The sequence below is a fragment of the Myotis yumanensis genome, unplaced genomic scaffold (assembly GCF_028538775.1).
Source record: "Myotis yumanensis isolate MYYU_CA2020_CCGP unplaced genomic scaffold, mMyoYum1.0.hap1 SCAF_1, whole genome shotgun sequence".
Lineage (NCBI taxonomy): Eukaryota > Metazoa > Chordata > Mammalia > Chiroptera > Vespertilionidae > Myotis > Myotis yumanensis.
In genome coordinates this window covers 214,290,484-214,315,975 of record NW_027223752.1, presented here as the reverse complement: position 1 = coordinate 214,315,975, position 25,492 = coordinate 214,290,484, and the positions used below count along the sequence as shown (strand labels likewise).

The window sequence follows — 25,492 nt, the reverse complement described above, 5'->3', positions numbered from 1 at the left end:
ACTTCCCATTATGCCCCGGGGCACCGCTCCGGGTTTCCCCTCTTCAGCACCGCCTCTTCCTCGCGGAAGTGAAATGAGCACTTCCGGTCCCGGCAAAACCCCGCGCCGGCGGCGTTAGGTCAGCCCCGTTGGGCCTTGCTCAGAGGCTCCGCCTTCGCTCAGGTCTTTCTAGAAACCCCGCTTTGCTCCTGGCGGTGCCGGACAGGTACTTCCCGGCCACTACGGGTGTCCCCGGGGCAGTCCGCCGCACTGGTGCTGGGGGGAACTTGTCTCTCTGGAGGGGGTTGGAGTTCTCGCGGGGCGCTCCCGGCTTGTGGCACCGGCAGAGAAGCCGGTTACGGGGGCCGGGGCCCCGCGCTGACATTGGTTTCTTTTCCTAGTTGCAGCGTCCCGGACGCGTGCGTGTGTGTCCTCCATGGCGGATACGACCCCGAACGGCCCCCAAGGGGCGGGCGCAGTGGTAAGTGAGCCGGCCAGGTGATCTGACTTGATTTGTAGGAGTTAGGAAGGAGCAGGAAGTATTGCCAGTCGGTCCGAGGGCTCCAGAACTCTTTGCTTTCAGGACTGGGCTTAGTGATTGGGGTAGGGTTGACGGTGGGGCCGAGGGAGATGGTGAGCACAGATGTAGAGGCACCTACACGTTTCTTTTTCAGAAGCGACCTCAGGCTAGTTGTCGGGCCCGCCTGGAGCAGGTGGCCCACACCTGTATGCCCTGGAAGTTGGGCCTTCTTGCCTCTCCCGCCCCTTGGTCTGTATCCCAGGTCCCAAGGTTGAAGATGCCAAGTGAGATCGTGCCAGGACACGCCTCATCCTGCACATGCGTGCTGGCAGAGAATGTTTCTGCTCAGTTTATGCCATTATCTCTATTTATATATATACTTCTTTCTTTTTTCTTTATTTTGCAGAACCTTTTGAGAGTTAGTTGCATACATCATGATGGCTAACCCATCAATAATTCCGTATTCTACATGACTACAGTGCAATCATCACTGCAATTTTTGCAGTTAAATTTGGGAAATTTAACATTGATACATAACGTAATATTCAGTCCATACCCAGACCCGTTGTTCTGCAGAATACTCCTCAAATTGGAGTTGTCTGATAAGTGATATTCTATCCTCAGTATATTATATATATATCAGGATGCATTTTAGGTTGATTTTTCCATCATCTGAGATACTAAGTTTGATTATCTGGTTAGGGTGGTATCCACCAGATTCTCCATTGTAAAGATATCTTTTTTTGCCTTTATAATTAAAAAGTAGTCTGTGAGCCCTGGCCTGTGTGGCTTGGTTGATTGGGCATCATCCTTGGGCCCACCTCAATTCCCAGTCAGGGCACCTACCTCAGTTATGGGCTCCATCCCTGGTAGGGGGCATGCTAGGTGGTCAGTTGATGTTACACTCTCACATCAGTGCTTCTCTCTTTCCCTCTCCTGTCCTCTCCCTCTGAAAATCAATGAAAAAAATATTTTTAAAAAGTAGTCTATGACATAATAGTTTGACACTCTGTGAATAGTTTTTCATCTTAATAGTTTTTCACTCAAAGATCCATTGATATTTTTTGCCTGAACTATTTATAACATGATTGGGCAGTTCACTCTTAAAATTTAAACCAATACACCTTTTTAAATCTTTGTTGTGGAATAAAGTTACACACACATAAAAAATGAAAAAAATGGAATGCATAGCTCAATAAATTTCACAAAGTGAACACCTTAAACGCAAATGGGTTTTAAGAAAATGTTCTAAAATTAGAACATTTGTAGAATCTGAATATTAGTATAGAAACAGCATAGTGAGCTAGATTCATCCTTTCACTTGGCTACTGATGATCATTTAAACTTAATGGAGTCAACAGTATAGTTTGATAGAATAAACTAGAGGCATATTTCCAAAGTTACCAGCACACTGTTAAAAAGACATGCAAAGCCAGCCAATAAGTCTGCTTACCTGAATGTGTTCTGTAAAAATTTAGAGAAAGCTGGCAATAGTAAAGCCATGTTACGAGCCTTAAAGACATTGAAGTCATTAAGGTCCCTGAAAATGGCTATAAGAAGTAAAAAAAAAAAAAAAAAGACATGCAATAAGACGTCCTTGAATTTTAACATGTACTTGCATTTTTTCCAAAAGTTTTTTACTATATCTTCTTGCAAAAGATAATTATATTAGACTAGAGGACCAGTGCATGAATTCGTGCACCAGTGAGGTCCCTCAGCCTGGCTTGCAGGATCAAGCCAAAACCTGCTCTCCGACATCCTCTAAGGGGTCCCAGATTGCGAGAGGGTGCAGGCCAGGCCAAGGGACCCCACCGGTGCACGATCGGGCTGGGGAGAGACACAGGAGGTTGGCCAGGGAGAGACCGCAGGAGGGCTTCAGGGCATGTCCGGCCAATCTCACTCAGTCTCACTCAGTCCTTTTCGGCCAGACCCCAGCAGCAAGCTAACCTACCAGTTGGAGCGTCTGCCCCCTGGTGGTCAGTGCACATCATAGCTAGCGGTTGAGTGGCCTTAGCATATCATTAGCATATTGTGTTTTAATTGGTTGAACGGACGACTGGACATTTAGCATATTAGGCTTTTGTTATATAGGATTGCTTAGACTAGTGTTTCAGACTCCAGGTTAAGGTGCATTAGTGAGTTTTGAAATCAGTGTCATGGAAACACTTTGTCTTTTCTTTTTTAATGTTTTTGTTGATTTCAGAGAGAGTAAGGGAGAGGGAGAGAGAAATGGAAACATCAGTGATGAGAGAGAATCATTGATCGGCTACCTTCTGCACGCCCCCTACTGGGGATCTAGCTCGCAACCCTGGACATGTACCCTGACTGGGAATTGAACCATGACCTCCCCGTTCATGGGTTGACACTCAACCAGTGAGCCACACCAACTGGGCAACACTTAAGTATTTTTAAAACATTAACTAGAAAGCAAAATACCAAAATCCATCACACATAGTATGGGTAAGTATTGTTTTGTGAAACTTTTGTTTATATATTCACACATTTGTGTTGGATCTTAATCTAAAAATTACTTATGTAGATCCTATCAAAAATTTGAAAGCCATTTTAGAATTTGAATACAAGTTGATTTTTCAATGTAAAAAGAGATTTCAAGTTATTGGTGAAGGGCACATCTATTGGCAAAAAGCAGCAAGAACAGAGAATGAGGAAAAAACAGAGAAGAAAATGGTATATAGAAGTTTAATCTAGAGCCACTGAAACCAGGGTAAGACTGGTAGGGGAGCTTCCTGGGGATGAGCAAGTTATAAAATCGAAGAGGCAGGTGCTGTTTAACACCAGACAGACATATTTTGAGCACCTAGAGCAGTGGTTCTCAACCTTCCTAATGCCACAACCCTTTAATACAGTTCCTCATGTTGTGGTAACCCCCAACCATAAAATTATTTTCATTGCTACTTCATAACTGTAATTTTGCTACTGTAAACAATATGTAATTATATATGTGTTTTCCGATGGTCTTAGGTGACCCCTGTGAAAAGGTCATTCGACCCCCAAAGGGGTCGAGACCCACAGGTTGAGAACCGCTGACCTAGAGTATGTCATGCCCTTGTGTGTACATCAGCAAATCACCCTCAGGCTGAGTTCAGTAGTGACTTACTGTTAGCATGGTTTTACATTTCTACATTGTAAGGTTTACTTAATCCAGACTAGCTTTGTATACGTTTTTATTCAGATCTGAGACCTACCTATTTCAATTTGAGATTTTTGTAAGAATAGGCATTCTGGTTCTCTTGAGAGCAGTTCTTATTTAACAGTCTTAAAATAGATAAAGTCAGTTTTATAAGTTTAGAAGGAATACAGACAACTGTAGTTAAATCTCTGAACAAATTTTTCTTTCCTAATCAGTCTTTTTTTAAATCAATTTTAGAGAGAAAGGGAGAGGGAGAGAGAAACATCGATGGGAGAGGGAGCCATCAATTGGCTGCCTACTATGCACCCCCTACTGAGGATTGAGCCCACAACCAGGGCATGTGCCCTGACCACAGGGAATCGACCCAGCCACCTCTTGGTGCATGGAACCACGCTCAGCCACTGAGCCACACCGGCGGGGCTCCTGATTAGTTCTTTATTTTTTTATATGTCTACTGGTATTTTCCTATTTAAGTACTTTCTGTGCTTACCACATCAAAACAGTAGGGTGTTCAGACTTGTTAGGTGAAGTGATTGCTTTAAGAGGCTTCACCTAATGATTTTTAAAAAAATGTATTATTATAGAATTGTTCAAACATTTTGAATAGGAATAAAACTACATAATTTTCATCTTTAAAAACATTTTGCAGCCTTAATTTACTACAATATTTTTCTTTTTAAATTCAGCAATTCATGATGACCAATAAACTGGACACAGCAATGTGGCTTTCTCGCCTGTTCACAGTGTACTGTTCTGCTTTGTTTGTTCTGCCTCTTCTTGGGTATGTATTATATCTATTTCTGTCTTTGTTATTCAGTTGTTCAGTCAGTTTTTATGGAATATCTTTTAAGTGCAAGACTTGCTAAACTGCAAGGGATTTTTCAGGGACAAATTCAGGGACAAATAAAAGACAAGTCTTATCTTTTTTTTTTTTTTTTAAATATATTTTATTGATTTTTTACAGAGAGGAAGGGAGAGAGATAGAGAGTTAGAAACATCAATGAGAGAGAAACATCGATCAGCTGCCTCCTGCACATCTCCCACTGGGGATGTGCCCGCAACCCAGGTACATGCCCTTGACCGGAATTGAACCTGGGACCCTTCAGTCCACAGGCTGACGCTCTATCCACTGAGCCAAACCGGTTTTGCCAAGACAAGTCTTATCTTTAAGGCACTAATAACCTAATGTTACTAACAGGAAGAATATTTTATATTATGTACTATGTGGAAACTGACATCACATTGAAATCTGAGAGAAAATAGATGTGTGGAAATGAGAATTTTTTTTGCATTTTTTACTTAATAGGAAAAATGGCTGCTTTGTAAAATTCAGTTGGGCATATATATGAAATGATGCTTCTAATAGATTCTAGTAAATTCTAAAAATGTATTTTTATTGATTTCAGAGAGGGAGAGAGAAACGTCAATGATGAGAGAGAATCATCAATCTGCTGCCTCCTGCACACACACACACACACACACACACACACACACACACATCCCTCATCCCCCCCCCCCCTCCTCCACACACACACCTTGGGGATCGAGTCTGCGACCCGGGCATGTGCCCTGATGGGGACTTGAACCGTAACCTCTTGGTTCATAGGTCAATACTCAGCCACCAAGCCACACCGGTGTAATTTTTTTCTGTTTATAATTAAGTAATAGATTTAGGTGTTGTGCAGTTATGATGCAATTCACAAAGGAGGAAGAGGCATGGTAGTTGTTTATGTCGCATGATAACCTCTCCTCTGGTAATTTGCAGGTTGCATGAAGCAGCAAGCTTTTATCAACGCGCTTTGCTGGCAAATGCTCTTACCAGTGCTCTGAGGCTGCACCAAAGATTACCGCACTTCCAGTTAAGCAGAGCATTCCTGGCCCAAGCTTTGCTAGAGGACAGCTGCCACTACCTGCTGTATTCACTCATCTTTGTCAATTCCTACCCTGTTACAAGTATCCTTTGTACCTTTTGACAATGAAATTGCCCATTGCTATGGACAGAGTAGAAAATAAAGTCACTGGATAATCTCAGGAGATAATGAGAATTAAAAAACTCATTTGGAATTTGTATGTTTACACATTTCAAAAGTGTTGTGGGATGATAATAGGTATTCTAAAAAATGAGAGGAAGGGATAAAGAAGTGGGTGTGCTGTTTAGTCTGGGAAGCACTAGGTTAACCCATAGGTTTCTTTACTGTAGGACCTTTGAAATGCTAATGTACTTTGTGAGACTAAAAGTTACTAGTGTTTCCTAAACTTAATTGTTTTGTTATTTTCCTCCTGTGGATCATCTCTCAGGAAAGTGGTTTGTGCTTTGAGAAGTGCTGCTCTTAAGAGTTTTTGAGTAATTTATACAACTATATGTAATGGAAGCACAATAAAATATATCTTTAAAACTAAATACTACCTTTTTAGATAATAAGTCTTAAAGGGAATAGGAGGAAAGTGAAATTTTTTGAGCACCTATTTCACCAATATATATGAATTTTACATATTTAATCCTTGCAACACTGAAAAAAATTGTCACTGCACTCATTTTAGCAGATGCCATTTCAGATGTGAATATTTGGACATAATACAATAGCCTGTTTTGCAAAGTACTTGATGAATTTAAAATGTTTTCCTTAATTGTTTTCTTCAGTGAGTATTTTCCCAGTGTTGTTATTCTCTTTGCTTCATGCTGCCACATACACAAAAAAGGTTCTTGATGTAAGTAAAAATATGCAGGGATTTTTGGGGGGGTTTTTGTTTTCTTTTTTACTCCTGAATGAATTTGAGCTAGTTGATAGGAATTTGAACACTAAGATATTTTGACTTTTGTTACAAAAAGCTCCTCTAATTCTTACAAACTTGTCCTAAATTATTTAATGATTTGAAAGTTTTAAATTTGGAGTATTTTATTTATATTTCATAATACAGTATATTTTGTAGATAAAATATTGCATTTAAAATTATCCCCCAGTTGCCAGAGGAATTTCTGAAGTTGAAATCTCTTCATTATTTAAAGGAATTGAATCTTTTAGGTTTGATAAGTTGTTAGAGAGCTCTTGTTCTGTCAGTGTTTAATTCTAACATATCAGGCAAGTAGAGTGTACTGAATTTTACTCTAATGTTCTGAACTGCTACTTTACTAAAATTTCTTATGTTTGGGTTGGAACATTAAGCCCAACGTAAGTGTGCTAGGCCAGGGGTCCTCAAACTACGGCCCGAGGGCCACATGCAAATACAAATATTGTATTTGTTCCCGTTTTGTTTTTTTACTTCAAAATAAGATATCTGCAGTGTGCATAGGAATTTGTTCATAGTTTTTTTTTTAAACTATAGTCCGTCCCTCCCAACAGTCTGAGGGACAGTGAACTGGCCCCCTGTTAAAAAAGTTTGAGGACCCCTGTGCTAAGCAAATTGACTGCATATGCACCGGAATTTGAATTAAAATACCAAATTTGCCTGTGTTGGCCTTTTTCTTTATCCCTATTGTTCTTTGGTCACAGCAGTAATTGGACTCAGTGATTTCTACCTTTAGTTAGCTAAGGAGTCACAGATACTTTAACTATATTACTGGATAGTCAGGTTTTGTTATAGTTGGAGAGAAATAACCACCATTTTTCTAATCTTAAGAAATGTAAAGGACTTGTATTAAAGTTGTTTTTATTTTTAAATCTTCAAGTACATAAAATATAACAAAGCAGGAAAATACACTAACTTTTGTCCTTACATAGTTTCTATATTTTATGTCATCATTTCCAAATATTTGTCTTGCTTGTATGGCCTGTTGAATATGCTATTTATCTAAAGAAAGAAAATAATTGAGTGATCAGAAATGCTTTGTTATTTTTAATGTTTGTTTTCTTATGTTTTAGGCAAAGGGTTCAAATAGTTTACCTCTGCTAAGATCCCTCTTGGATAAATTAAGCGCTAATCAACAGAATATTCTGAAATTCATTGCTTGTAATGAAATACTCTTGATGCCTGCTACAGTTTTTATGCTTTTTAGGTAAGAATGAAAATACATTTGTTTTAGGAGGTTGATGACTAAGTGACTATAATAAATATATTAACTCAAATTTTATCCTGCTTCAATCTGTTGAAGTAGATCCTGATATGTAGAGCTAGATGGATCTTAGCAATTCTCTTTTCACTTTATAGTGGAGAACCTGAGACATTATAGTAAACCTGGAAACATGTCTTTTTATCATTCTTTGTCATGTATCATTTAACATTTGGAAAGTTAATTTCAGAATAACTACCTTTGAAAGAATCTTGGGAAGTGTAGTCCATTCTATTTTTAAGATGATTTTTCTTTGTACTAGAGAAAAATCTGGAATTAATTGTTGCCTATTGTTCTTCTAATTAATTATGGTCTAGAATTAATTGTTGCCTATTACCACCTCAGTAGTTTATATCTTAATTGCAGAAGTAAGGCAAGAGAGAGAGAGAGAGTAAGAGAGACAAATAATACATGAATAAAGAAAGCCTTTTAAAATTTAAGAAAAGTAGAGTATTGACCACTCCAATATTCTTGCATTTAAGTTTTCAAACTACGTTTCTGCCAGGATTATTGCTTTTTCAATTTTTAGTTTCACAAGTATTGGGACACTATGTTTGACTATGAATCCTAGTAGCAATTCTGTTCTCTCCTTCCCAGATATATGGAGTTTGATAATGTGTACATGTATGTTGTCTTTAAAAACACTTATGCAGATGGGTATAAAGTGTATATTATTATATTGTGGGTGAGGGATTCTGTTTAGTTTTTTTATTACGTCAAAAGTATTATAGCCGAAACCGGTTTGGCTCAGTGGATAGAGTGTCGGCCTGCGGACTGAAAGGTCCCAGATTCGATTCCGGTCAAGGGCATGTACCTGGGTTGCGGGCACATCCCCAGTGGGGGGTGTGCAGAAGGCAGCTGATCGATGTTTCTCTCTCATCAATGTTTCTAACTCTCTCTCTCCCTTCCTCTCTGTAAAAATCAATAAAATATATTTTTTAAAAAAAGTATTATAATGCATCAATTGTCTGCATCTTGCCTTTTTCACTCATACAGTGTATTTTTGTGACCTTTTTATGTTGACATATAGTTCTTTATTTTAATATATTTTATTGATTTACAGAGAGGAGGGGAGAGGGATAGAGAGTTAGAAACACCAATGAGAGAGAAACATCGATCAGCTGCCTCCTGCACACCCCCCACTGGGGATGTGCCCACAACCAAGGTACATGCCCTTGACTGGAATCGAACCTGGGACCCTTCAGTCCGAAGGCCGACGCTCTATCCACTGAGCCAAACCGGTTAGGGCGACATATAGAGTTCTTATTTGTGGCTGTGTAGTGTTCCATCATGTTAGCATGGAACATTTTATTCTGCATTTCCTTATTCATGAACATTTGTTTCCAACTATTTACTTTTCCAAATATTGATGCAGTAAACATGTTTTTATTTGTCTGCTTACTAGTATACTTTTCTCTCAGTGTTATCTCTAACATAGATACCCAAATTGATTTTGCTGAGTTTAAGCTGGGTGCATTTTATATTTAATAGACCATGGTTTATGAAGTATTTTAATGGTCGTTGCCTGAGGTTTTTATGTACCTGACAGTTATTCCTTTCTTTAACACTCTCTTTCAAGGTAGTAAGAGTTTTATAAATTTTCTCATAAAGGCATCTGTTCCATTCCTTTAAGTTATGTTTTCCCCTGAAAAAAACAGAATCACCACATATTGCTTAAGTTGCTGGGTCCAAAATAGATAGTATAACCTAAATATAATTCTGGAATGATATAGTGGATTTAGATATGATAGGTATTACTATGACCATCTATATATATGAAAGCCTAAGCAACCATCCAACCATTCGCCCGGTAGCTATGACACTCAATGACCACCAGGGGGCAGACGCTCCAACCAGTAGAGGAGGGAGCCCGATTCCTTGTGGAATCGGCCATGGGTTAGGTGCTGCTGGGGCACTGTCGGCTCCAAATCTGCTTCACCCGCACCCCAGATTGCGAGAGGGCACAGGCCAGGCTGAGGGACCTCACCGGTGCTCAGAGGGCCTCTAGTTTGATTAATAAAGACAATCCTCCAATTAAATTGCCTTTACGTTTTGAGAGTATGTATATGAATTAATGATGTATACTTATTACCTCTGTATTTGTTTCTTTTAGCGGTCAAGGAAGTTTGCTCCAGCCTTTTATATACTATAGATTTCTTACTCTCCGATACTCTTCTCGAAGAAATCCATATTGTCGGTAAGCTGGGGATTAGTTCAAATCTGTTTTATTTGTTAAGAGTATTGTGAAATACAGTATTTGTAACATTTACGTTATTTTGCTTTTTTAAATATATATGTTTTTTTTTTTTATTTCAGAGAGGGAGAGATAGAAACATGGATGAGAGAATCATTGACTGGCTGCCTCTTGCATGTCCCCTACTGGGGACTAAGCCCACAACCTGGCATGTGCCCTGACCAGGAATTGCACCATGATATCCTGGTTCATCATAGGTCAAAACTCAACCACTGAGTTAAGTTAGTTCAGTTTTATGTTAGAATTTAGAAGCAAACAGTGTTTTTATACATTTAAACTGTAGGCCTTAGAACTGTCTAGGGTTGGTGAGAAGGTGATTGTATTTTCTTTTTAAAAAAAATATACTTTTATTGATTCCAGAGAGAAAGGGAGAGTGAAAGACAGAAACATCAACGAGAGAGCATCATTGATTGGCTGCCTCCTGCACACCCCACACTGGGGCCCGAGCCCACAACCCAGCATGTGCCCTGACCGGTAATCTGTGACCTCCTGGTTCATAGGTTGATGTTCAACCACTGAGCCACGCCAGCCGGGTCATGGTTGTATTTCTTTTTAAAAACTGAGATTGGCCCTAGCTGGTGTAGCTCAGTTGTTGGGCATTGTCCCATGCACCAAAAGGTTTCTGGTTCCATTCCCAGTCAGGGCACAGCCTGTGTTGTGGGCTCCATTTTTGTTAGGGGGCATGCTGGAGGCAGCCAATTGGTATTTCTCTCACACATGGATATTTCCAAATTTCCTTCTTGTCTTTGTGTGAGGGCATATCACATCCCCCTTTTTTTTAAATCCTCACCTGAGGATATGTTTTCATTGATTTGTTCTTTTTTTTGAGAGAGAGAGGAGAAACATCGATCAGTAGTCTCCCATACGTACCGTGACCAGGGATTGAACCCACAACCTTTAGGTGTGTGGACAGTGCTCTTAAGTAGCTGAGCCACCTGGCCAGGGCTTCTTTTTTATTTGTTTGTTTGAGCAGTAGCTTATTGCTTTTTCCTAACCATAAAAATAACATGGAAGATACAGAAAAGTAGAGCAGGAGTTGTCTTTATACAGGATGAGTCAGCACATAAGGTGAAAATTATTACCGTTGATGATCGATTACAGTACAAGATACATGATATTGTGTCTGCTAGTCTGTACAATATATGTGTGATGTGTAGCATGTGTAATAAAGAGTAGTTTGTAGGCAACGAGCACAATTAAGGCAAAGTCAAGTCTTCAACCTGTTTGGGCACAAACATGCAACATAACTGGAACATGGGAGTCGTGGCAGAGAGTGGCAGGAGATGAAGAAGAAAATTTGATTGAGACCAGATTCTGGAGGGCATTAGATGTTAAGGAGTTGGGCTTTAGTCTGAAGGAAGACAAGTGCCAGTTTGATCAGTGTAATGATCCAACTGGGAACTAATATCCATTGAACATCTTCTGTGTTATCTCATTTAAACTTGACTACAACTCCATAAAGTGCCTATTCCTATTTTTCAGATGAAAGCTCTAGGAAACACAATGTTTATTTAAGAAAATAGTAGGTGGGATTGCCCATGTTATATAATTTTCACTTTCTTACTCTCTTTTTTAGAGCTAGTTGAATTTGCCTAAGTGTGAAAATGCTATGATTCTACTGTAAAGATATAAGTCAGGGGTCCTCAAACTTTTTAAACAGGGGGCCAGTTCACTGTCCCTCAGACCGTTGGAGGGCCGGACTATAGTTTAAAAAAAAACTATGAACAAATTCCTGTGCACACTGCACATACCTTATTTTGAAGTAAAAAAACAAAACGGGAACAAATTTGTATTTGCATGTGGCCTGCGGGCCGTAGTTTGAGGACCCCTGATATAAGTCAGCCCTAATCTCAGCCCTCAGAGGTAGCCGTTTATTAAATGCTTTTGTTCAATCAACTTTTCTCCCCAAAAGGACAGGTGTTGATTTGAGAATTTTATTTTGTGTTTTCTAGGGGAAATTGTTGGCATTGCATTCTAGTTATTTCTTTTACTTCTTCAAATTCTTTAATGGCTGTGGGAAATTCCTTCATTAGCATTTGCCTTGCATTGCGTTGCTTCTTCCCTTGTGTTTCTGAAAGAAAACTATTTTATCTTGCAGGACCTTGTTTAATGAATTGAGGATTATTGTTGAACATATAATAATGAAACCTGCTTGCCCTCTGTTTGTGAGAAGACTTTGTCTCCAGAGCATTGCCTTTATAAGCAGATTGGCACCAACAGTTGCGTAGTTTAATATCCAGCTAAGTTATATATGATATAAGTAAGCATTATTAGCAGCTGGTACTTCTGCCAGGGGTTGTGAATTCCAGGTGTGAAAGTGACCTCAATCCAACTTACATAATTTACATAAATGCATCTTAACGGAAAAATAATATTTTCCTGGCATGTTAAATCAAGCCTTTATAAAAAGTTTCCAAGAAAATTCTGTGTTGTGTTGTTAATGGTTAAGGAAGTTTGTGTTTTGTAATAAATGTATCACATTTTTTTTAGATGCTACTGTGCCTTTATCATGTACATTTATTTCTCTTGTGAAAATAGTTCTAAAATTTGTTTCAACCTAATTGGTAATCTGAATTTATTTATATCTGGCATTAGTTCATTATGGTAAATTTACATATTCAGTATATTTTGAGACAGTATTCTTTTGCCATTTATGAATTTTGGTTAATGATTTTAACAGAAGCATTTCCCACTGTATTTGGTTTCAAATTGTCATTAAATTGATTTTGTGCTGCTTTGTTAGGACAGATTTATTTTGGATGTGCCATTATAAGAGGAGTTCTGTATGTGTCTTACACTATGACCTTCTAAAATTTTATTTCCATAATTCTGTGGATTTGAATATTTTTTAAAAGGCTCAACTATAAGCTTACTAGCCAATTAAGTAAATATTTGGAATTACCTAACCATTTTACATCAGAGAGCAGTAGTCCTACAACTTTCCTTTCAGACCCATTGAGTAACATTTCTCAGACAGGAAATCCTTTTACAGTGTGGACACGTAGGTTATTAGTATAGTTTTAGAATTGCCTAGATTAGATTCTTGACTACCAACTTTCTCTGTTTCTTAGGCTTGAATTTTCATGGACAGTTGCGGCAGTGCAGGTACCTTTTGAAAAGAATATAACTGAAGATCATATGACTGATACTTAGTGTCTGTTCTGAAATAATAATGAAGACTATCCCGTAGATTATATACCCAGCAAATCTTATTGAAAGCTTAAATGGAAAGGTTTATGGGTAAGGTGATTCATTGGGAATGGTGCCTGAGGAGGCATTTTGGGAGAATAGTGTACATTTCAGTTTCATGCTGGATAAATAAGATTGGGGGAATTGGATGTATTATGCAACTGTGATTTGAGTTGTGTAATATGTTAAATCCTACTTGTTGAGCTTCTATCAACTATAAAATTTATTTTGATCTTTACTGTTACATGATTGGAAATGTGTAAAATGTTGCAAAAATTTTAGTACAGAATAATGTAATGGTTTTTGTAACCAATTTTCTTCTGTCTGCATGTAATATGGATTCTTCAAATACATTCATTGGTAACTTATTAGTAACATCAGGTTTTTTGTTGTTCAACTTTCAGATCTATAGAAATGTGATATCTATTTGATAGCTCAACCATAACCAGCTCTTTTTGTAATATTTTTCTACTAAGGTAGAGAAGCAGCCTCATAATATACAGTTGATTTTGTGTGTGTACGTGTTTGTGGCTAGCCTCATTATCACTATATATGTAATCTGATGATTTCAAGAACTAAATTTTCTAGAGCAATAAAGTGACTATAATGTTAAGTGAACAGTATATTATTGATTTCTAATGAGTTTTTAAAAATTATGTCTTGAATTAAATCAAGAAATTTTGGCAGTGAAGGCATATTTATTTTTAAGTTTAGTTTTTTTTGTTTTTTGCAATTTTTTAAATCTTGAGATACTTTTAGATTTATAGAAGAATTGCAAAAATAATACAGAGAGTTCCTATATATCCTTTACTTCCCCTTACGTTAACATCTTATATAACTATACAACATTTATCAAAATTATGAAATTAACCCTGGATATCATTGTTAACTAAAGTATAGAACCTATTCAGGTTTCACCAGTTTTTACATTTGTTAATATTCTTTTTGCTCTGTTTTTACCATGGTTATTATGGTTTACTTTTAATGCCTTTTAAGTGTGCCTCTTGTTTTGAGTTTTTCTTTTTTTATTTATTTATTTTTATTGTTGAGAGTATTACAGATGTTCCCTAGTTTCTCCTCTTTTTCCCCTGAGTTTTTCTTTTGAAAATTACTGTTGGTCAACAAGATTTTCTAAGGAAAAGAATTAATGTTGATTTTAACAAAAAGAAAGTGAACATTTAGACCCTTCAAGGCTTTCTATCAAAAACAGGATTGTATTTCTGACATGCTCATGTTTGACTTAAAGGAAGGCTTGATTTATAAATAAAACATTTCTATACTCATGCCAAAGTAAATTTTACAATTTGAACATTACCAGAGGTTCAGTTTGCATGAAATTCTATGGTATGAAAACGTACAACCGGCTGATAACAGCATCTGAAATTAGAGTGTAACGTATACCTATTAGATCAAAATTAAGGAAACACAATAGCAGTATATAAAATGAATGCAGTAGGAAAAATAGCAGTATACCTGAACTTATTTCTACTAACAGGTTTTTAAAAAGTTGATTTAACATCCAAAATAGCGAATTCTTTAAGAGTTGGTACAGTGCTGCTGTTTTTCTAGCATTTTTAGATATCACACCCTTTCAGACAGGTGGAAGCATCATACAAAACCTGCTTTATCTAGCAACAAGTCTACATTCCTTTTCTTTACTTGATCCCTCGTAAATTTAAACTCTAACATCATTCCAAAGAGAAATTTCTTAAATAACAATTTATAGTTAAAGTTACTTGGAATAAAGTGACCAAGGTAGATGCTCCTGGAAGTAAGCAAGAATGAAAGCTAGCTTTTATTTTTTTATTTAGATATTTAAGAACCTCCCTTATAGGAAAAATCAAGGCATGTTAATATTAGACCAGAAGTTATTAAAGATTCATGAGGTCTTATATAACTAAGAATTATAAAGCTGTCAGAATACTTCCTTTCTTCCTAAAAGTCAGTATCTCAAATTCAGATTAGGTTTGTAAGTTTAGGACATAAATATTATTCATCTGGAAAAAGAAAATGAGTATATATAATAAGATAAGTGAACTGGTTTAGTTTTTTTAAAGTTTGCTATCAGAATAAATGAAATTAATTTTGAGAGATTGTGGGACTTATTTTTATTAATATAGTTATTCTAAAGCTTCTTCCTACCCAAATTCCCTGAAGATCTGCTAGCATCAACGCTATTACCCAGATTTAGATTAACTTTGCTACCTATTTTGTCCAAAACCTCAAGGGAGAAAATAATTAGAGATAGGTATGAAAATAATTACAGACGGGTAATTACAGATCAGTAGGTGGCACTCTTTCCTCAAGTAGCCTCCGTTTCACAGGCCCTGTTGGAAGGTTAAAAGCCACTAAAAGGGCCGAGTCAGCCATAAAACGAAGGATCTTAATTCCATGACCTTTTAAAACATGTAATTACTCAATATTCAACCAATATTTAGCAAGCATTTATTCTGAATACATTTTTTAAATATTGAAATGTTCAAAAGCTGAAAGAAGTATCCTGCTAATACCGGCTTTCTAGGTAAATAGTAAAATAGGCCACAATTATGAGTGGTATTATGCAGATCATGGTCTCTCTTTTTTTAAAATTTCATTGTAAGTTTCTACATCGCCTAAACACATCAATTATAAAATTGTTCTTTCTCCTTCATTTTCAGGTGTGTAGAATAATGGTAAATAAAATTTTTTCATGATCATTTTGTAGGTACACAAGGTTATAGGCAGTTCAGTGTCTTAAAATTTAAACTTTCATAGAAATACAAAAGCATATTGAAATATTTGGATATTGTATTAGGAATGGTACCTAGCCCTAGCTGATTTAGCTTAGTGGATAGAGCGTGGGCCTGCGAACTGAAGGGTCCTGGGTTCGATTCCAGTAAAGGGTACATGCCTGGGTTGTGGGCTCAATCCCCAATGGGGGCCATGCAGAATGCAGCCAATCAATGATTCTCTCATCATTGATGTTTCTATCTCTCCTTCTCCAAAATCAATAAAAATATATTTAAAAAAAAATTTTTTTTTTTTTTTAAAGGAATGGTACCTAGACTTGTAAATTCACTTTGAGTTGCAGAGACAACTGGTTTCTCTTAACACCTCATTGGAATTTCTCTAGGATTAGGAGAATTCTACAGAGGCTTAATGATAGGGTAGCTCAACAGATAGTATACAAAAACATGTTTATATATCCAGGGGCTATTTTCAGAGATTGTTTTAATGAGCATTCCTCTTACAATATTCCAGGTGGAGAGTTGTTATGGGATCTGAAATTAAGGATAAGAAAGGAGCTGCTAAAATTTTGAACACAATACAATATACAGATGATATATTACAGAATTGTACACCTGATACCTATATAATTTTATTAACCAGTGTCACTCGAATAAATTCAATTTAAAAAATTTGGGCAGGGGAGGTTTCCTGATAGTAGTAGTCATTCTAGGTAGGACATGTTTACCTCCTAAGGTTACATTCAAATGGGTTCTTAAACACATTCCTGTGTGAGGGATTAACTCTAAGTAGTCTTTCTCTTTTTGTGTAGTGCAAATACGAAAACTGACCTGCATTGACTTAGATAATGTGAGAAGAGAATAAAGTACAGTATTTTTTTACATCTAAAGTAGATTATTTTTCTTAGAAAGTGATAGTAAAAAATTATTGATGGATATCTTTGCTGGAATCTAAAAAATAGCTCATATTCCAGGACAAAAGGGCCCCCAAATCATTTCACTTTTTCCTTCCTAGCCTTCTGAAGCTACTTTTTTGGTGTGTTCAGCATTTTTTAAACATTTTTTTCTTGGTTCACGACAGTTTAGCTCCAAACTTGGACTATATTTTTATAACTTTAAAATAAAACAATTGCTTTTGACATGAATTTTTGCATACATACATAAGTTAGACCAAATGGGCAAAGTCTTGGGCAGGTAACATTTGTGATGTGTTATATTGGAAGAAATGTTAAAGGGTCGCAAAGATTAGATTCATAAAAAAAAAAACTGCTTGATTTATAAATGCATTACTTCTGGTGCTCTATATAATGGGATATATTGAACTAAAAATTTGTATAAATGATATGTCAGCATTTCTTAGTAACTTCTTGAATCCATTTTTAATATCTAATATTGTACAGGTTGGGGAGTTATACTTTTCAGGCCAATACTATCCAGACTGTATAAATTTATAAAATAAATTGAAAAATTCATCATTCCCTGGTATTCAAGACCAGAGCACATAAATGCTAATGTAGGGCTCAGAGGGGAAATATATTTCTCCTGAATATTTGAGAAAATGTGAAGTCCTTTCAGGAAAATCTAATAAACATAATAATCATAGCCTGCTGACACTAAGGAAAAAGGACCTCATTTGCTCTTTCTTTTATGCAGCGATTTACTGGTCCCTACTGATTTCCAAATTGGATCACTGTAGTAAATTATCTATGCTGGTACCTGTGAAAGTAAGCCCTGGGATCCACATTTGTTTTGTGTTCTGCTTAAATCAGCAAGAATGATAAATTTGCTGGTGTGGAATTGGAAGTGTCAAGGGCTTTCTCTGGTGATTGAGCAAAATAATGTCTCCACTTGTAATTTATTGTGCCCCTTTTTCACTGTATGTTCTTTGTATATCTAATATTTATTTCAGTACAAATTAAATTGTTGTTCCTTCATCTGTATTGTTATATCTAAGATTTTATTGATGTAAAAATCAAATTGTGTAATAAAAACCTCTCTGGATTTAAGCAGATTTGAAAATGTTACGTTGCAGAAAACATTTACAGTTAGAATTCAGCTTTCCATTGTGCTTCATTGCCTTATTGTTAGGGTAAGGAGAATTTGAACATTTCTGTTGTCCTCAGTTCATCACAAATAATCGAAATGGTAGAATTTTGTGGTCTAATATGAAACTGGAAAAAGAATTACAGTGGATCTCTCCGCAGCTTGCCTGCTTCCTTCTGTACTTTTTTTGTTAGTGAAATTTACAGCCTACTGTAAAAGTTTTTTATAACCATAAAGTGATTCACAATATACAATACATACAAAGTCATAAGTCAATACAGGACAACACAAGAATATATTTTCCATCTAGGTGTTTATAGTTGGCAGATATTTATTTTCTGTGTCAATTTTTAACATGTACTAAGCAAAACACAGTATAACCAAGTTAAACAAATCTTTGTCCATTTAGAGGTCATAATGTAAGAGGCATTATGGAAATTAGTTGTGTAAAGACCATTCTGATAGTTGAGTAAATACTAAATTAGTACATGAATTATCCACATAAGGGGAAAAGAGTATTAGGAAAATTGATTTCCTAAAGATTTAATGGTGAAGAGTCTTCCCTAAGAGTCTTATACATTGTTGATTCATATGCTCTTCCCTTTATTGTGTGGGAATACATGGAGCTGTTTTATAACATAATTCTGTGCTTTGAGAAGGGAAAAGTCATCATTCCTCAAGGCTGGCTGAATGGAGAGACTCCTCAAAGAAGTGGCCCACCGAGATCCTTGAGAGTTGTCAGTCTAAGCAGGTGATTTGTCAACAAAGTGTTTTTAAAAATTTATTATGGTGAGTTATGAACTTACATAAAAGTAGAATGTATAATGAACCTCCCTTCTATTACCCAGCCTTAACCAGTCCTGCAACCCTGCCTTTTCCTCACCTGTGATCACTTTCCCTTCTGATTTAAGTAATTTCACATTATTTTACACTACTTAGTAAAATTTTCATTATATGCCTCAAATAAAAATCCCTTTTTAATATCAATATGAAAAATAATTAACAGGTTTTTTTTAGACTGGATGACTAGAAGTGACTAAGAATAATGCCCTGATGTGAAAAAGGCTTCCACAATTTTATAACAAGCAGGAGATGGAGAGGGAAATTGCTATTTTTCAGAAAAAGACTTTTCTCCCTATATTTGTGCCCTCAGAGAAAGGCCACCATCCTCTTGGCAAAATGATAGATTTTTGCCTTCCCACACTATACTATCCTCCCCTAAAGGAGATAGTTGAAAACATGGAAGTGTGGGATTTAGTGGTCTTACCGGAAACAGTGGGGCAGGTAAGTTCTTCAAAGAAAGCGAGTACTGTTAACCAAAGAAGGGGATAAGTAATTTGGGGCTGTGACACTAGATTAACAAAGGGATTTAAGGTGGGAGAAGGCATAACGGGGATAAATGGTGATGGAAAAATAATTTTTTAAAAAGGGATTTAATATTAGAACCATTGTTCTTGTTAAATTTCCTTGAAAGTAGTTCCAAATAATTAAGTTGTGAGATTTAGGTCAGTTCATTCCCAATTTTATTTTTAAATTTATATCCTTTAAAAAAATACCCAATAGTTTATAGTTTGTGTTTTTTGTTTTTTCATTATGTTCTTCAAATTTGGAGCTCTACAAACGTTATTACTTACAGTTCCAAAAGTAATAGGACAATTCATTTAAGTAACAAATCAAAATCCCTGGAGACAAAAGAATGAAATTTGCAGTGATCCAGAATAAAGTGGATATATCTTTTTTTTCAACTCATAAAAGATACAGTTATATAAACAGGCTTCTCCAATCTGAAGTAACAATCTTTGACACTGAATTACCAGGTTCATGTTTCATAGTTCAATTTAGTAAAAGCATAATCTTTTCAAATGCTTAGAAATTACATTTTTGTCCCTTTACCTAAAAGGTTAAACTTCCTTTTTGGACTTACTGTACTATTGGGCTTATTTTGAATTAGTGTGGTTTTTTTAGGTCAACTTTTTTTATTTATCCTCACTGGAGGATATGTTTTCATTGGTTTTTAAAGAAAAGGGGAAGGAGACAGAAAAACATCAATTGGTTGCCTCCTGGCAACCTATGTATGTGCCCTGATCAGGAATCGAACCTGCAACCTTTTAGTGTATGGGATGACACTCCAACCAACTGAGCCATCCAGGCAAGGCTTGAATTAGTGTTTTTTATATGAACTTTATAGTTCCCTTTCCTGAGGACAATCCTCAATTTCAAAATAAAAACAACATTTCTTACAAAAATATTGGAACAATGTTTAGAAAAATATTTTAAATTTGGGCCCTTTTGTATTTTCAGTTATATGAATATATTTCTGGGAATAAAATATATTTCAAAGTGAGTACTAGTAATAAAACATCCTAATAATTAAACCTACCAGAGGGTTTTTTTGTTTTGTTTTGTTTGCCTTTTTAATATTGTGGTAAAGTCAAGGCTTATTACAACTTTTTTTACGTTTGTTATGCTCAAAAGGCTTTGTGGAAGTTATAGTTAACTATACGTATTTATATAGTACTAATGTGCTTTCAACAGCATCATAATCTTTTAACCCTTTGACATTAAAATGTACAAATAACCTTGAAGCAGGTATATAAAGTCTTTGTCTATTCTCTATACACTATTATCAGATTCTCAGATTTTAAGACATTAGAATCTTATCTATATATATAAAAGCCTAAGCAACCGGGTGACCAGTCAACCAGTCGCTATGACGTGCACTGACCACCAGGGGGCAGTCAACTTGAACAGATGAAAAGAGAAACAGGTGATTGAGTCTATGAACGATCACAAGCAGGTGGGACCAAGCTGCAGTTCGCATTGTGAGGCCAGGCCATTGGCCCAAATTCTGCCACTCCCCAGGCACTGTTCCAGAGGCACAGCACCCCCGACCCCCGTCAACCCCTCTAGCCACATCCTCCCCGGGCAGCTGGGACCAAGGGACGGAGAGAGGGATAAAAGAGACCACAAACTCCGTCCCTAGTATCCACCTCCTCCTATCAGACCCCAGGACTTGCAGGACAGCACATAAAGTGGGCAGCCTCGCCACGCAGCTAAGGCGACTCCCCGGTCCACCCTGGGTGCCCCTTGGGCACTCACCCCACTTCTCCGAGCCTCATTCTGCACCCTTAGCAAGACTGTGGGAGCTCCACCCTAGGGACCCACTTCTCCATAGCTGTGTGTGACAGACCAGGAGATGCAAGGGGCGGCAGGGGAAGACGGGCAGTTGCTCAGCTGACTAGGATGAGCAGGAGCAGCTCCTCCCTGGCCACCTGCCACTTCACACACTACTACATCCCTTGGGGGATGTTAGATGCCAGTTTCAGCCCGATCCCCGCAGGCCATACTGAGGGACCCCACCAGTGCACAAATCCATGCACCGGGCCTCTAGTTTAATTATAAACAAACTGCCCCCTGGTGGCAACTTTTCTGCAAAATAATTCTAGTGCCTCTCATTTTGCATGTAATAATAACCATAGGGGTGGGGAGGAAAGGAACATTGCTTGGCTTTTGATTTTATTTCCAGTTGGTTTTTACATTAAACACCTAACCAAGGTTATAAGGGGCTTATTATGATTTCAACCTTTAAGGTTATAAAAGTTTTTAGACCATTATCATTGGTTAATACTTACTATTTGTTTTCAACATGCCTAAGTAAGCTAATAATTCTTCCCATTACATTTATGACAAGTATGCAGACTTTTTGTCTCTATTTTAAGAGTGAGAAACCCAAATTCCACAGATGAGTCAGTGGGAATTCCTGACTGATAATTCCTGACGTAAATCATTACAGAGTACAACCCTCATTCAGGCCATGTTCACTGAGTATGCATTTTAGAGTCTGAGTGACAGTCTTAGGAAACAGCAGCCCCCGTGGATGTTCTTTGGTGTACCATCCCAATGGGTACTCATACAATTAGCTCATTCTTTGTTAAAATTTGTAGAATAAATGATTCAATACTTAGGAGATGCCTCCATCATATTTGCTGTTTGCCCAATCTCAGAAGGTCATCTTAGACATTTACATGTCTTCCAAGTTTTGAGCAAATTAGGATCAGTGGAGATACTCTTCTGTAAATGAACATTTTCTGGTTATCAATATTGGTTCTCTCATAAATGGATGTAACTACCATGCCAAGAAAAAAAGTACTCCATAACCATTTACACCAAATATTCCAATTCTTTCATTGAGTTAGCACATTATCATTCCCAGACATCAGAAGAACTTAACGCTGGTTATATTAATGTCATTTCTGTATAATATTTGGTTGGGTTTTGTTTTGGCTTTTTCCATCCCATTTCCCCCCATACCGCCTACCATTTTGAAATTTATACACACTTGCTACTATATTGTTTTCATTAAACTTTAGAAATTTGAACATGCATACTTAATAAAGTTTGAGGTTAAAAAGATTTACAGTTGCTTCTGCCAGATGCCTGGGGCACTACCAAACTGGGAACACTTTAAACTAAATTTTTAGCTCTGGATATTATTTTTCTGTATAGGAATTATAAATTTGGGGCACAATATTATGAATACTGGCTTGTGGTTATGACTTCTCAGGGGAGACTTTTCTTCACTGCACCTGGCACACAGGTAGAAAAAGGCAACTTTCCTAGGTGTCTCATTTGACTTCAAATACAATGGTTATGCAAATGTCTATTAGATTTTCCTCCTTGGATGGGCCTTCTTTTTTTTAATATGTGTATATATATATATATATATATATATATAATATAATATAAACATATAATATTATATATATATATATTTTAATTTATTTCAGAGAGGACTGGAGAGGGAGAGAGATTGAAACATTAATGATGAGAGAGAATAATTGATTGGCTGCCTCCTGCATACCTCTCACTGGAAACCGAGCTTGCAAGTGCCCTGATCAAACGAACTCCTGGTTTCATGGATTGATGCTCAACCACTAAGCCACACCAGCTGGGCTGGGCCTTCTTTATCTCCTGCATTCAGTGTCCCACCCTTTACCCCACGTTCAGTAGGACCTAGAATAGATTACCTGTGTGCATTCATATATTCTGAAAATTCTTTACATTTTGCCTTCTTGGGAATTGCTTTTAAGGTGTGCATTTTCTATCTATCTATCTATCTATCTATCTATCTATCTATCTATCTATCTATCTATCAGCCTAAGCGATCATTACAACCAGATGACTGGCTGGTAGCTATGACGTGCACTGGCCACCAGGGGGCAGACGCTCAACGCAGGAGCTGCCCTCTGGTGGTCAGTGCGTTCCCACAGCCAACCTCCCGCAGCTGGACATCTTGTGGTCCCTCCCCCCAGCCAGCCGGCCCTGATAGCCCCGATCAGGACTGGGCAAGACAGGCTGAGGGACCCCACCCGTGCACGAATTCGTGCACCAAGCCTCTAGTTTAACATATTTTTGGTTGATTTTAGCTGAAAGATTATTTCTAGTGTGTCTAGTTCACCCTGTTAGCAGAAACAAATCAGTCCAAAGTTGGGCTTTGAGATTTGAGAATCAGTAAGCATTCAGAGAAAGGTTTGTTCGGTAGGGTTTTATTCTGAAGAATCTGAAGTACCCAAAAGTTTCTCCAAAGATAGATGGCACCTGAATGATCCTTTATTGCCCATCAACACGGAGATGGGAACCTAATGGGAGACAGAGGGCAGGAAAAGATTTGGAAGATTGGATGGGTAGAGGGAAGAAGATGGTAGAAAGGCAAGGAGCCAAGAAAGGAAACTACTATCTATTTGAGGTAGACTCTGTGATCTGATAAGAGACTCCATGGGAAAAGTAAATAAATGTTTCACCACATTCTCTGGGCTCTTTTTAAATTCAGGATGTCTCAGATCAAATGTTACAAATATAATATGACATCAGGATAATGTCAGGAAGCCCACAGTGGTGCCTCCAACCTGTACACATTCTTTTTGTTTCATTGGCCTTCAATTTCTTCATTCGTAGAATGTGGCCAGCATAGAATTATGTTGAGAATTGTTGAAGGTGAATAGCTACATTTTATAATATGCTTCTCATTTTACCTTAGGAGATTCTGAGACTTGAAATTTAAAGAACTTCCCTACTTGATGAATCAGTAGTGGTTTAAACTTATGTTGCTATGCTTTATGTCAACACTTTTCTGTGCAAAAAAGAAACTTTGGACCTGTTAAGAGAATTTTTTCCCCCTTTCCCTCAGTAAAGTACACAACCTTGTGTTGACAGTTGCTTTTTTTTACTCTCAGGTAAATTCCAGGGACAGAAAGCAAAAGTGTTATTACTTATTAATAGCAAAATCAGATCAGTTTCTGTAACAAGAGCTCTTCCAGAAGTACATCTTCAAAATCAGTAACTGATTAAAAGTCCCCTTCAGTACATGCTTTTGTAAACTTCCCCAAATGAATGCATAAAGATGCAAAAATAGTCTATAAAATGCTCAAAACTAAATTTATCTATAATGTGCACAGAATGAAGCCCAGAATTACAATTCTGTCTTCTTTAGGGAATTTGTCAAAAATGGGGAGTGACAAAAAACTGGAAATGGAACTCCCATTTGACCCTGTGATCCCACTTCTAGGAATATATTCCAAGAAACCAGAAACACCAATCAGAAAGGATATGTGCACCCATATGTTCATAGCAGCACAATTCACCATAGCTAAGATCTGGAAACAGCCTAAGTGCCCATCAGTAGATGAATGGATTGGAAAACTGTGGTACATCTACACGATGGAATATTATGCTGCTGTAAAAAAGAAGGAACTCTTACCATTTGCAACAGCATGGATGGAACTGGAGAGCATTATGCTAAGTGAAACAAGCCAGTCAATGAAGGAAAAATACCACATGATCTCACTCATTCATGGATAATAAAGACCATTACAAACTTTTGAACAATAATAGATACAGAGGCAGAGCTGCCTCAAACTGATTGTCAAACTGCAGTGGGAAGGCCAGGGAGGGTTGGGGGGCAGGAGGGAGGGGAGTAAGAGATCAACCGAAGGACTTGTATGCATGCATATAAGCATAACTAATGGACATAAGACACTGGGGGGTAAGGGAGGGCAGGGGATTGTTAAGGGCGGGGGGGAAAAAAGGACACTTATGTAATACCCTTTGTAATACTTTTAGCAAAAAAAATTAATTAATTAATTAATTAATAAAATAAAAAAAAAATGGGGAGTGACTTGATTCTTATCCTAAGTGAGACACCTAGGAAGTAGAGGAAATAAGAATATCATCAGGAAGGCACAAGAGCTTGGCCAAACTGTAGGGTTCAGTCACTTCTTAGCTGTGTGATCTTTGTTTCTCCTATAAAATGGTGATAATACCACATACATTGTGAGATGACAAAATGAGCCAACCATATAGAGTTTTAAAATAGTGCTTCAGATAAAAGGGCTCAAAACATTTTGGCTGTTATGATCTGTAATTTAGAACAATTGTATGGAGTGCTTTACTGAATAAATTGAGTAGTTGTTATCATAATTTCCCAAGTATTTATATCCTAAACAGTTAGAAAATAACAAATTATTTTCCAGGTATTGTTGAGTACTAATTGATATTTGTAGTGTTGATCATATCCCATTTTCTC

At 37.2% G+C, this 25,492-nt stretch overlaps 1 protein-coding gene and 1 non-coding gene across 4 annotated transcripts; both read left to right on the top strand.

Annotated features, from left to right (window-relative positions):
• The first annotated feature begins 96 nt into the window (after positions 1–96).
• On the top strand, positions 97–17,878 carry TMEM33 (transmembrane protein 33). Of its 3 annotated transcripts, none has more exons than XM_070397479.1 (9): positions 97–205; positions 381–460; positions 4,337–4,431; positions 5,416–5,603; positions 6,292–6,359; positions 7,511–7,644; positions 9,812–9,895; positions 12,051–12,171; positions 13,024–17,878. In XM_070397479.1, exons 2-9 carry the CDS (start codon positions 416–418, stop codon positions 13,027–13,029), a joined length of 741 nt encoding a protein of 246 aa, XP_070253580.1. In that variant the 5' UTR covers positions 97–205; positions 381–415; the 3' UTR covers positions 13,030–17,878. The 3 variants fall into 3 exon arrangements, with proteins under 3 accessions (XP_070253580.1, XP_070253571.1, XP_070253561.1); XM_070397470.1 differs by having other exon boundaries at positions 12,051–12,212; XM_070397460.1 differs by having other exon boundaries at positions 12,051–17,878.
• On the top strand, positions 1,929–2,057 carry LOC139001422 (small nucleolar RNA SNORA33). The gene has a single exon (XR_011470010.1). It is a non-coding gene; the product is annotated as a small nucleolar RNA SNORA33 (small nucleolar RNA).
• Positions 17,879–25,492: the final 7,614 nt, after the last annotated feature.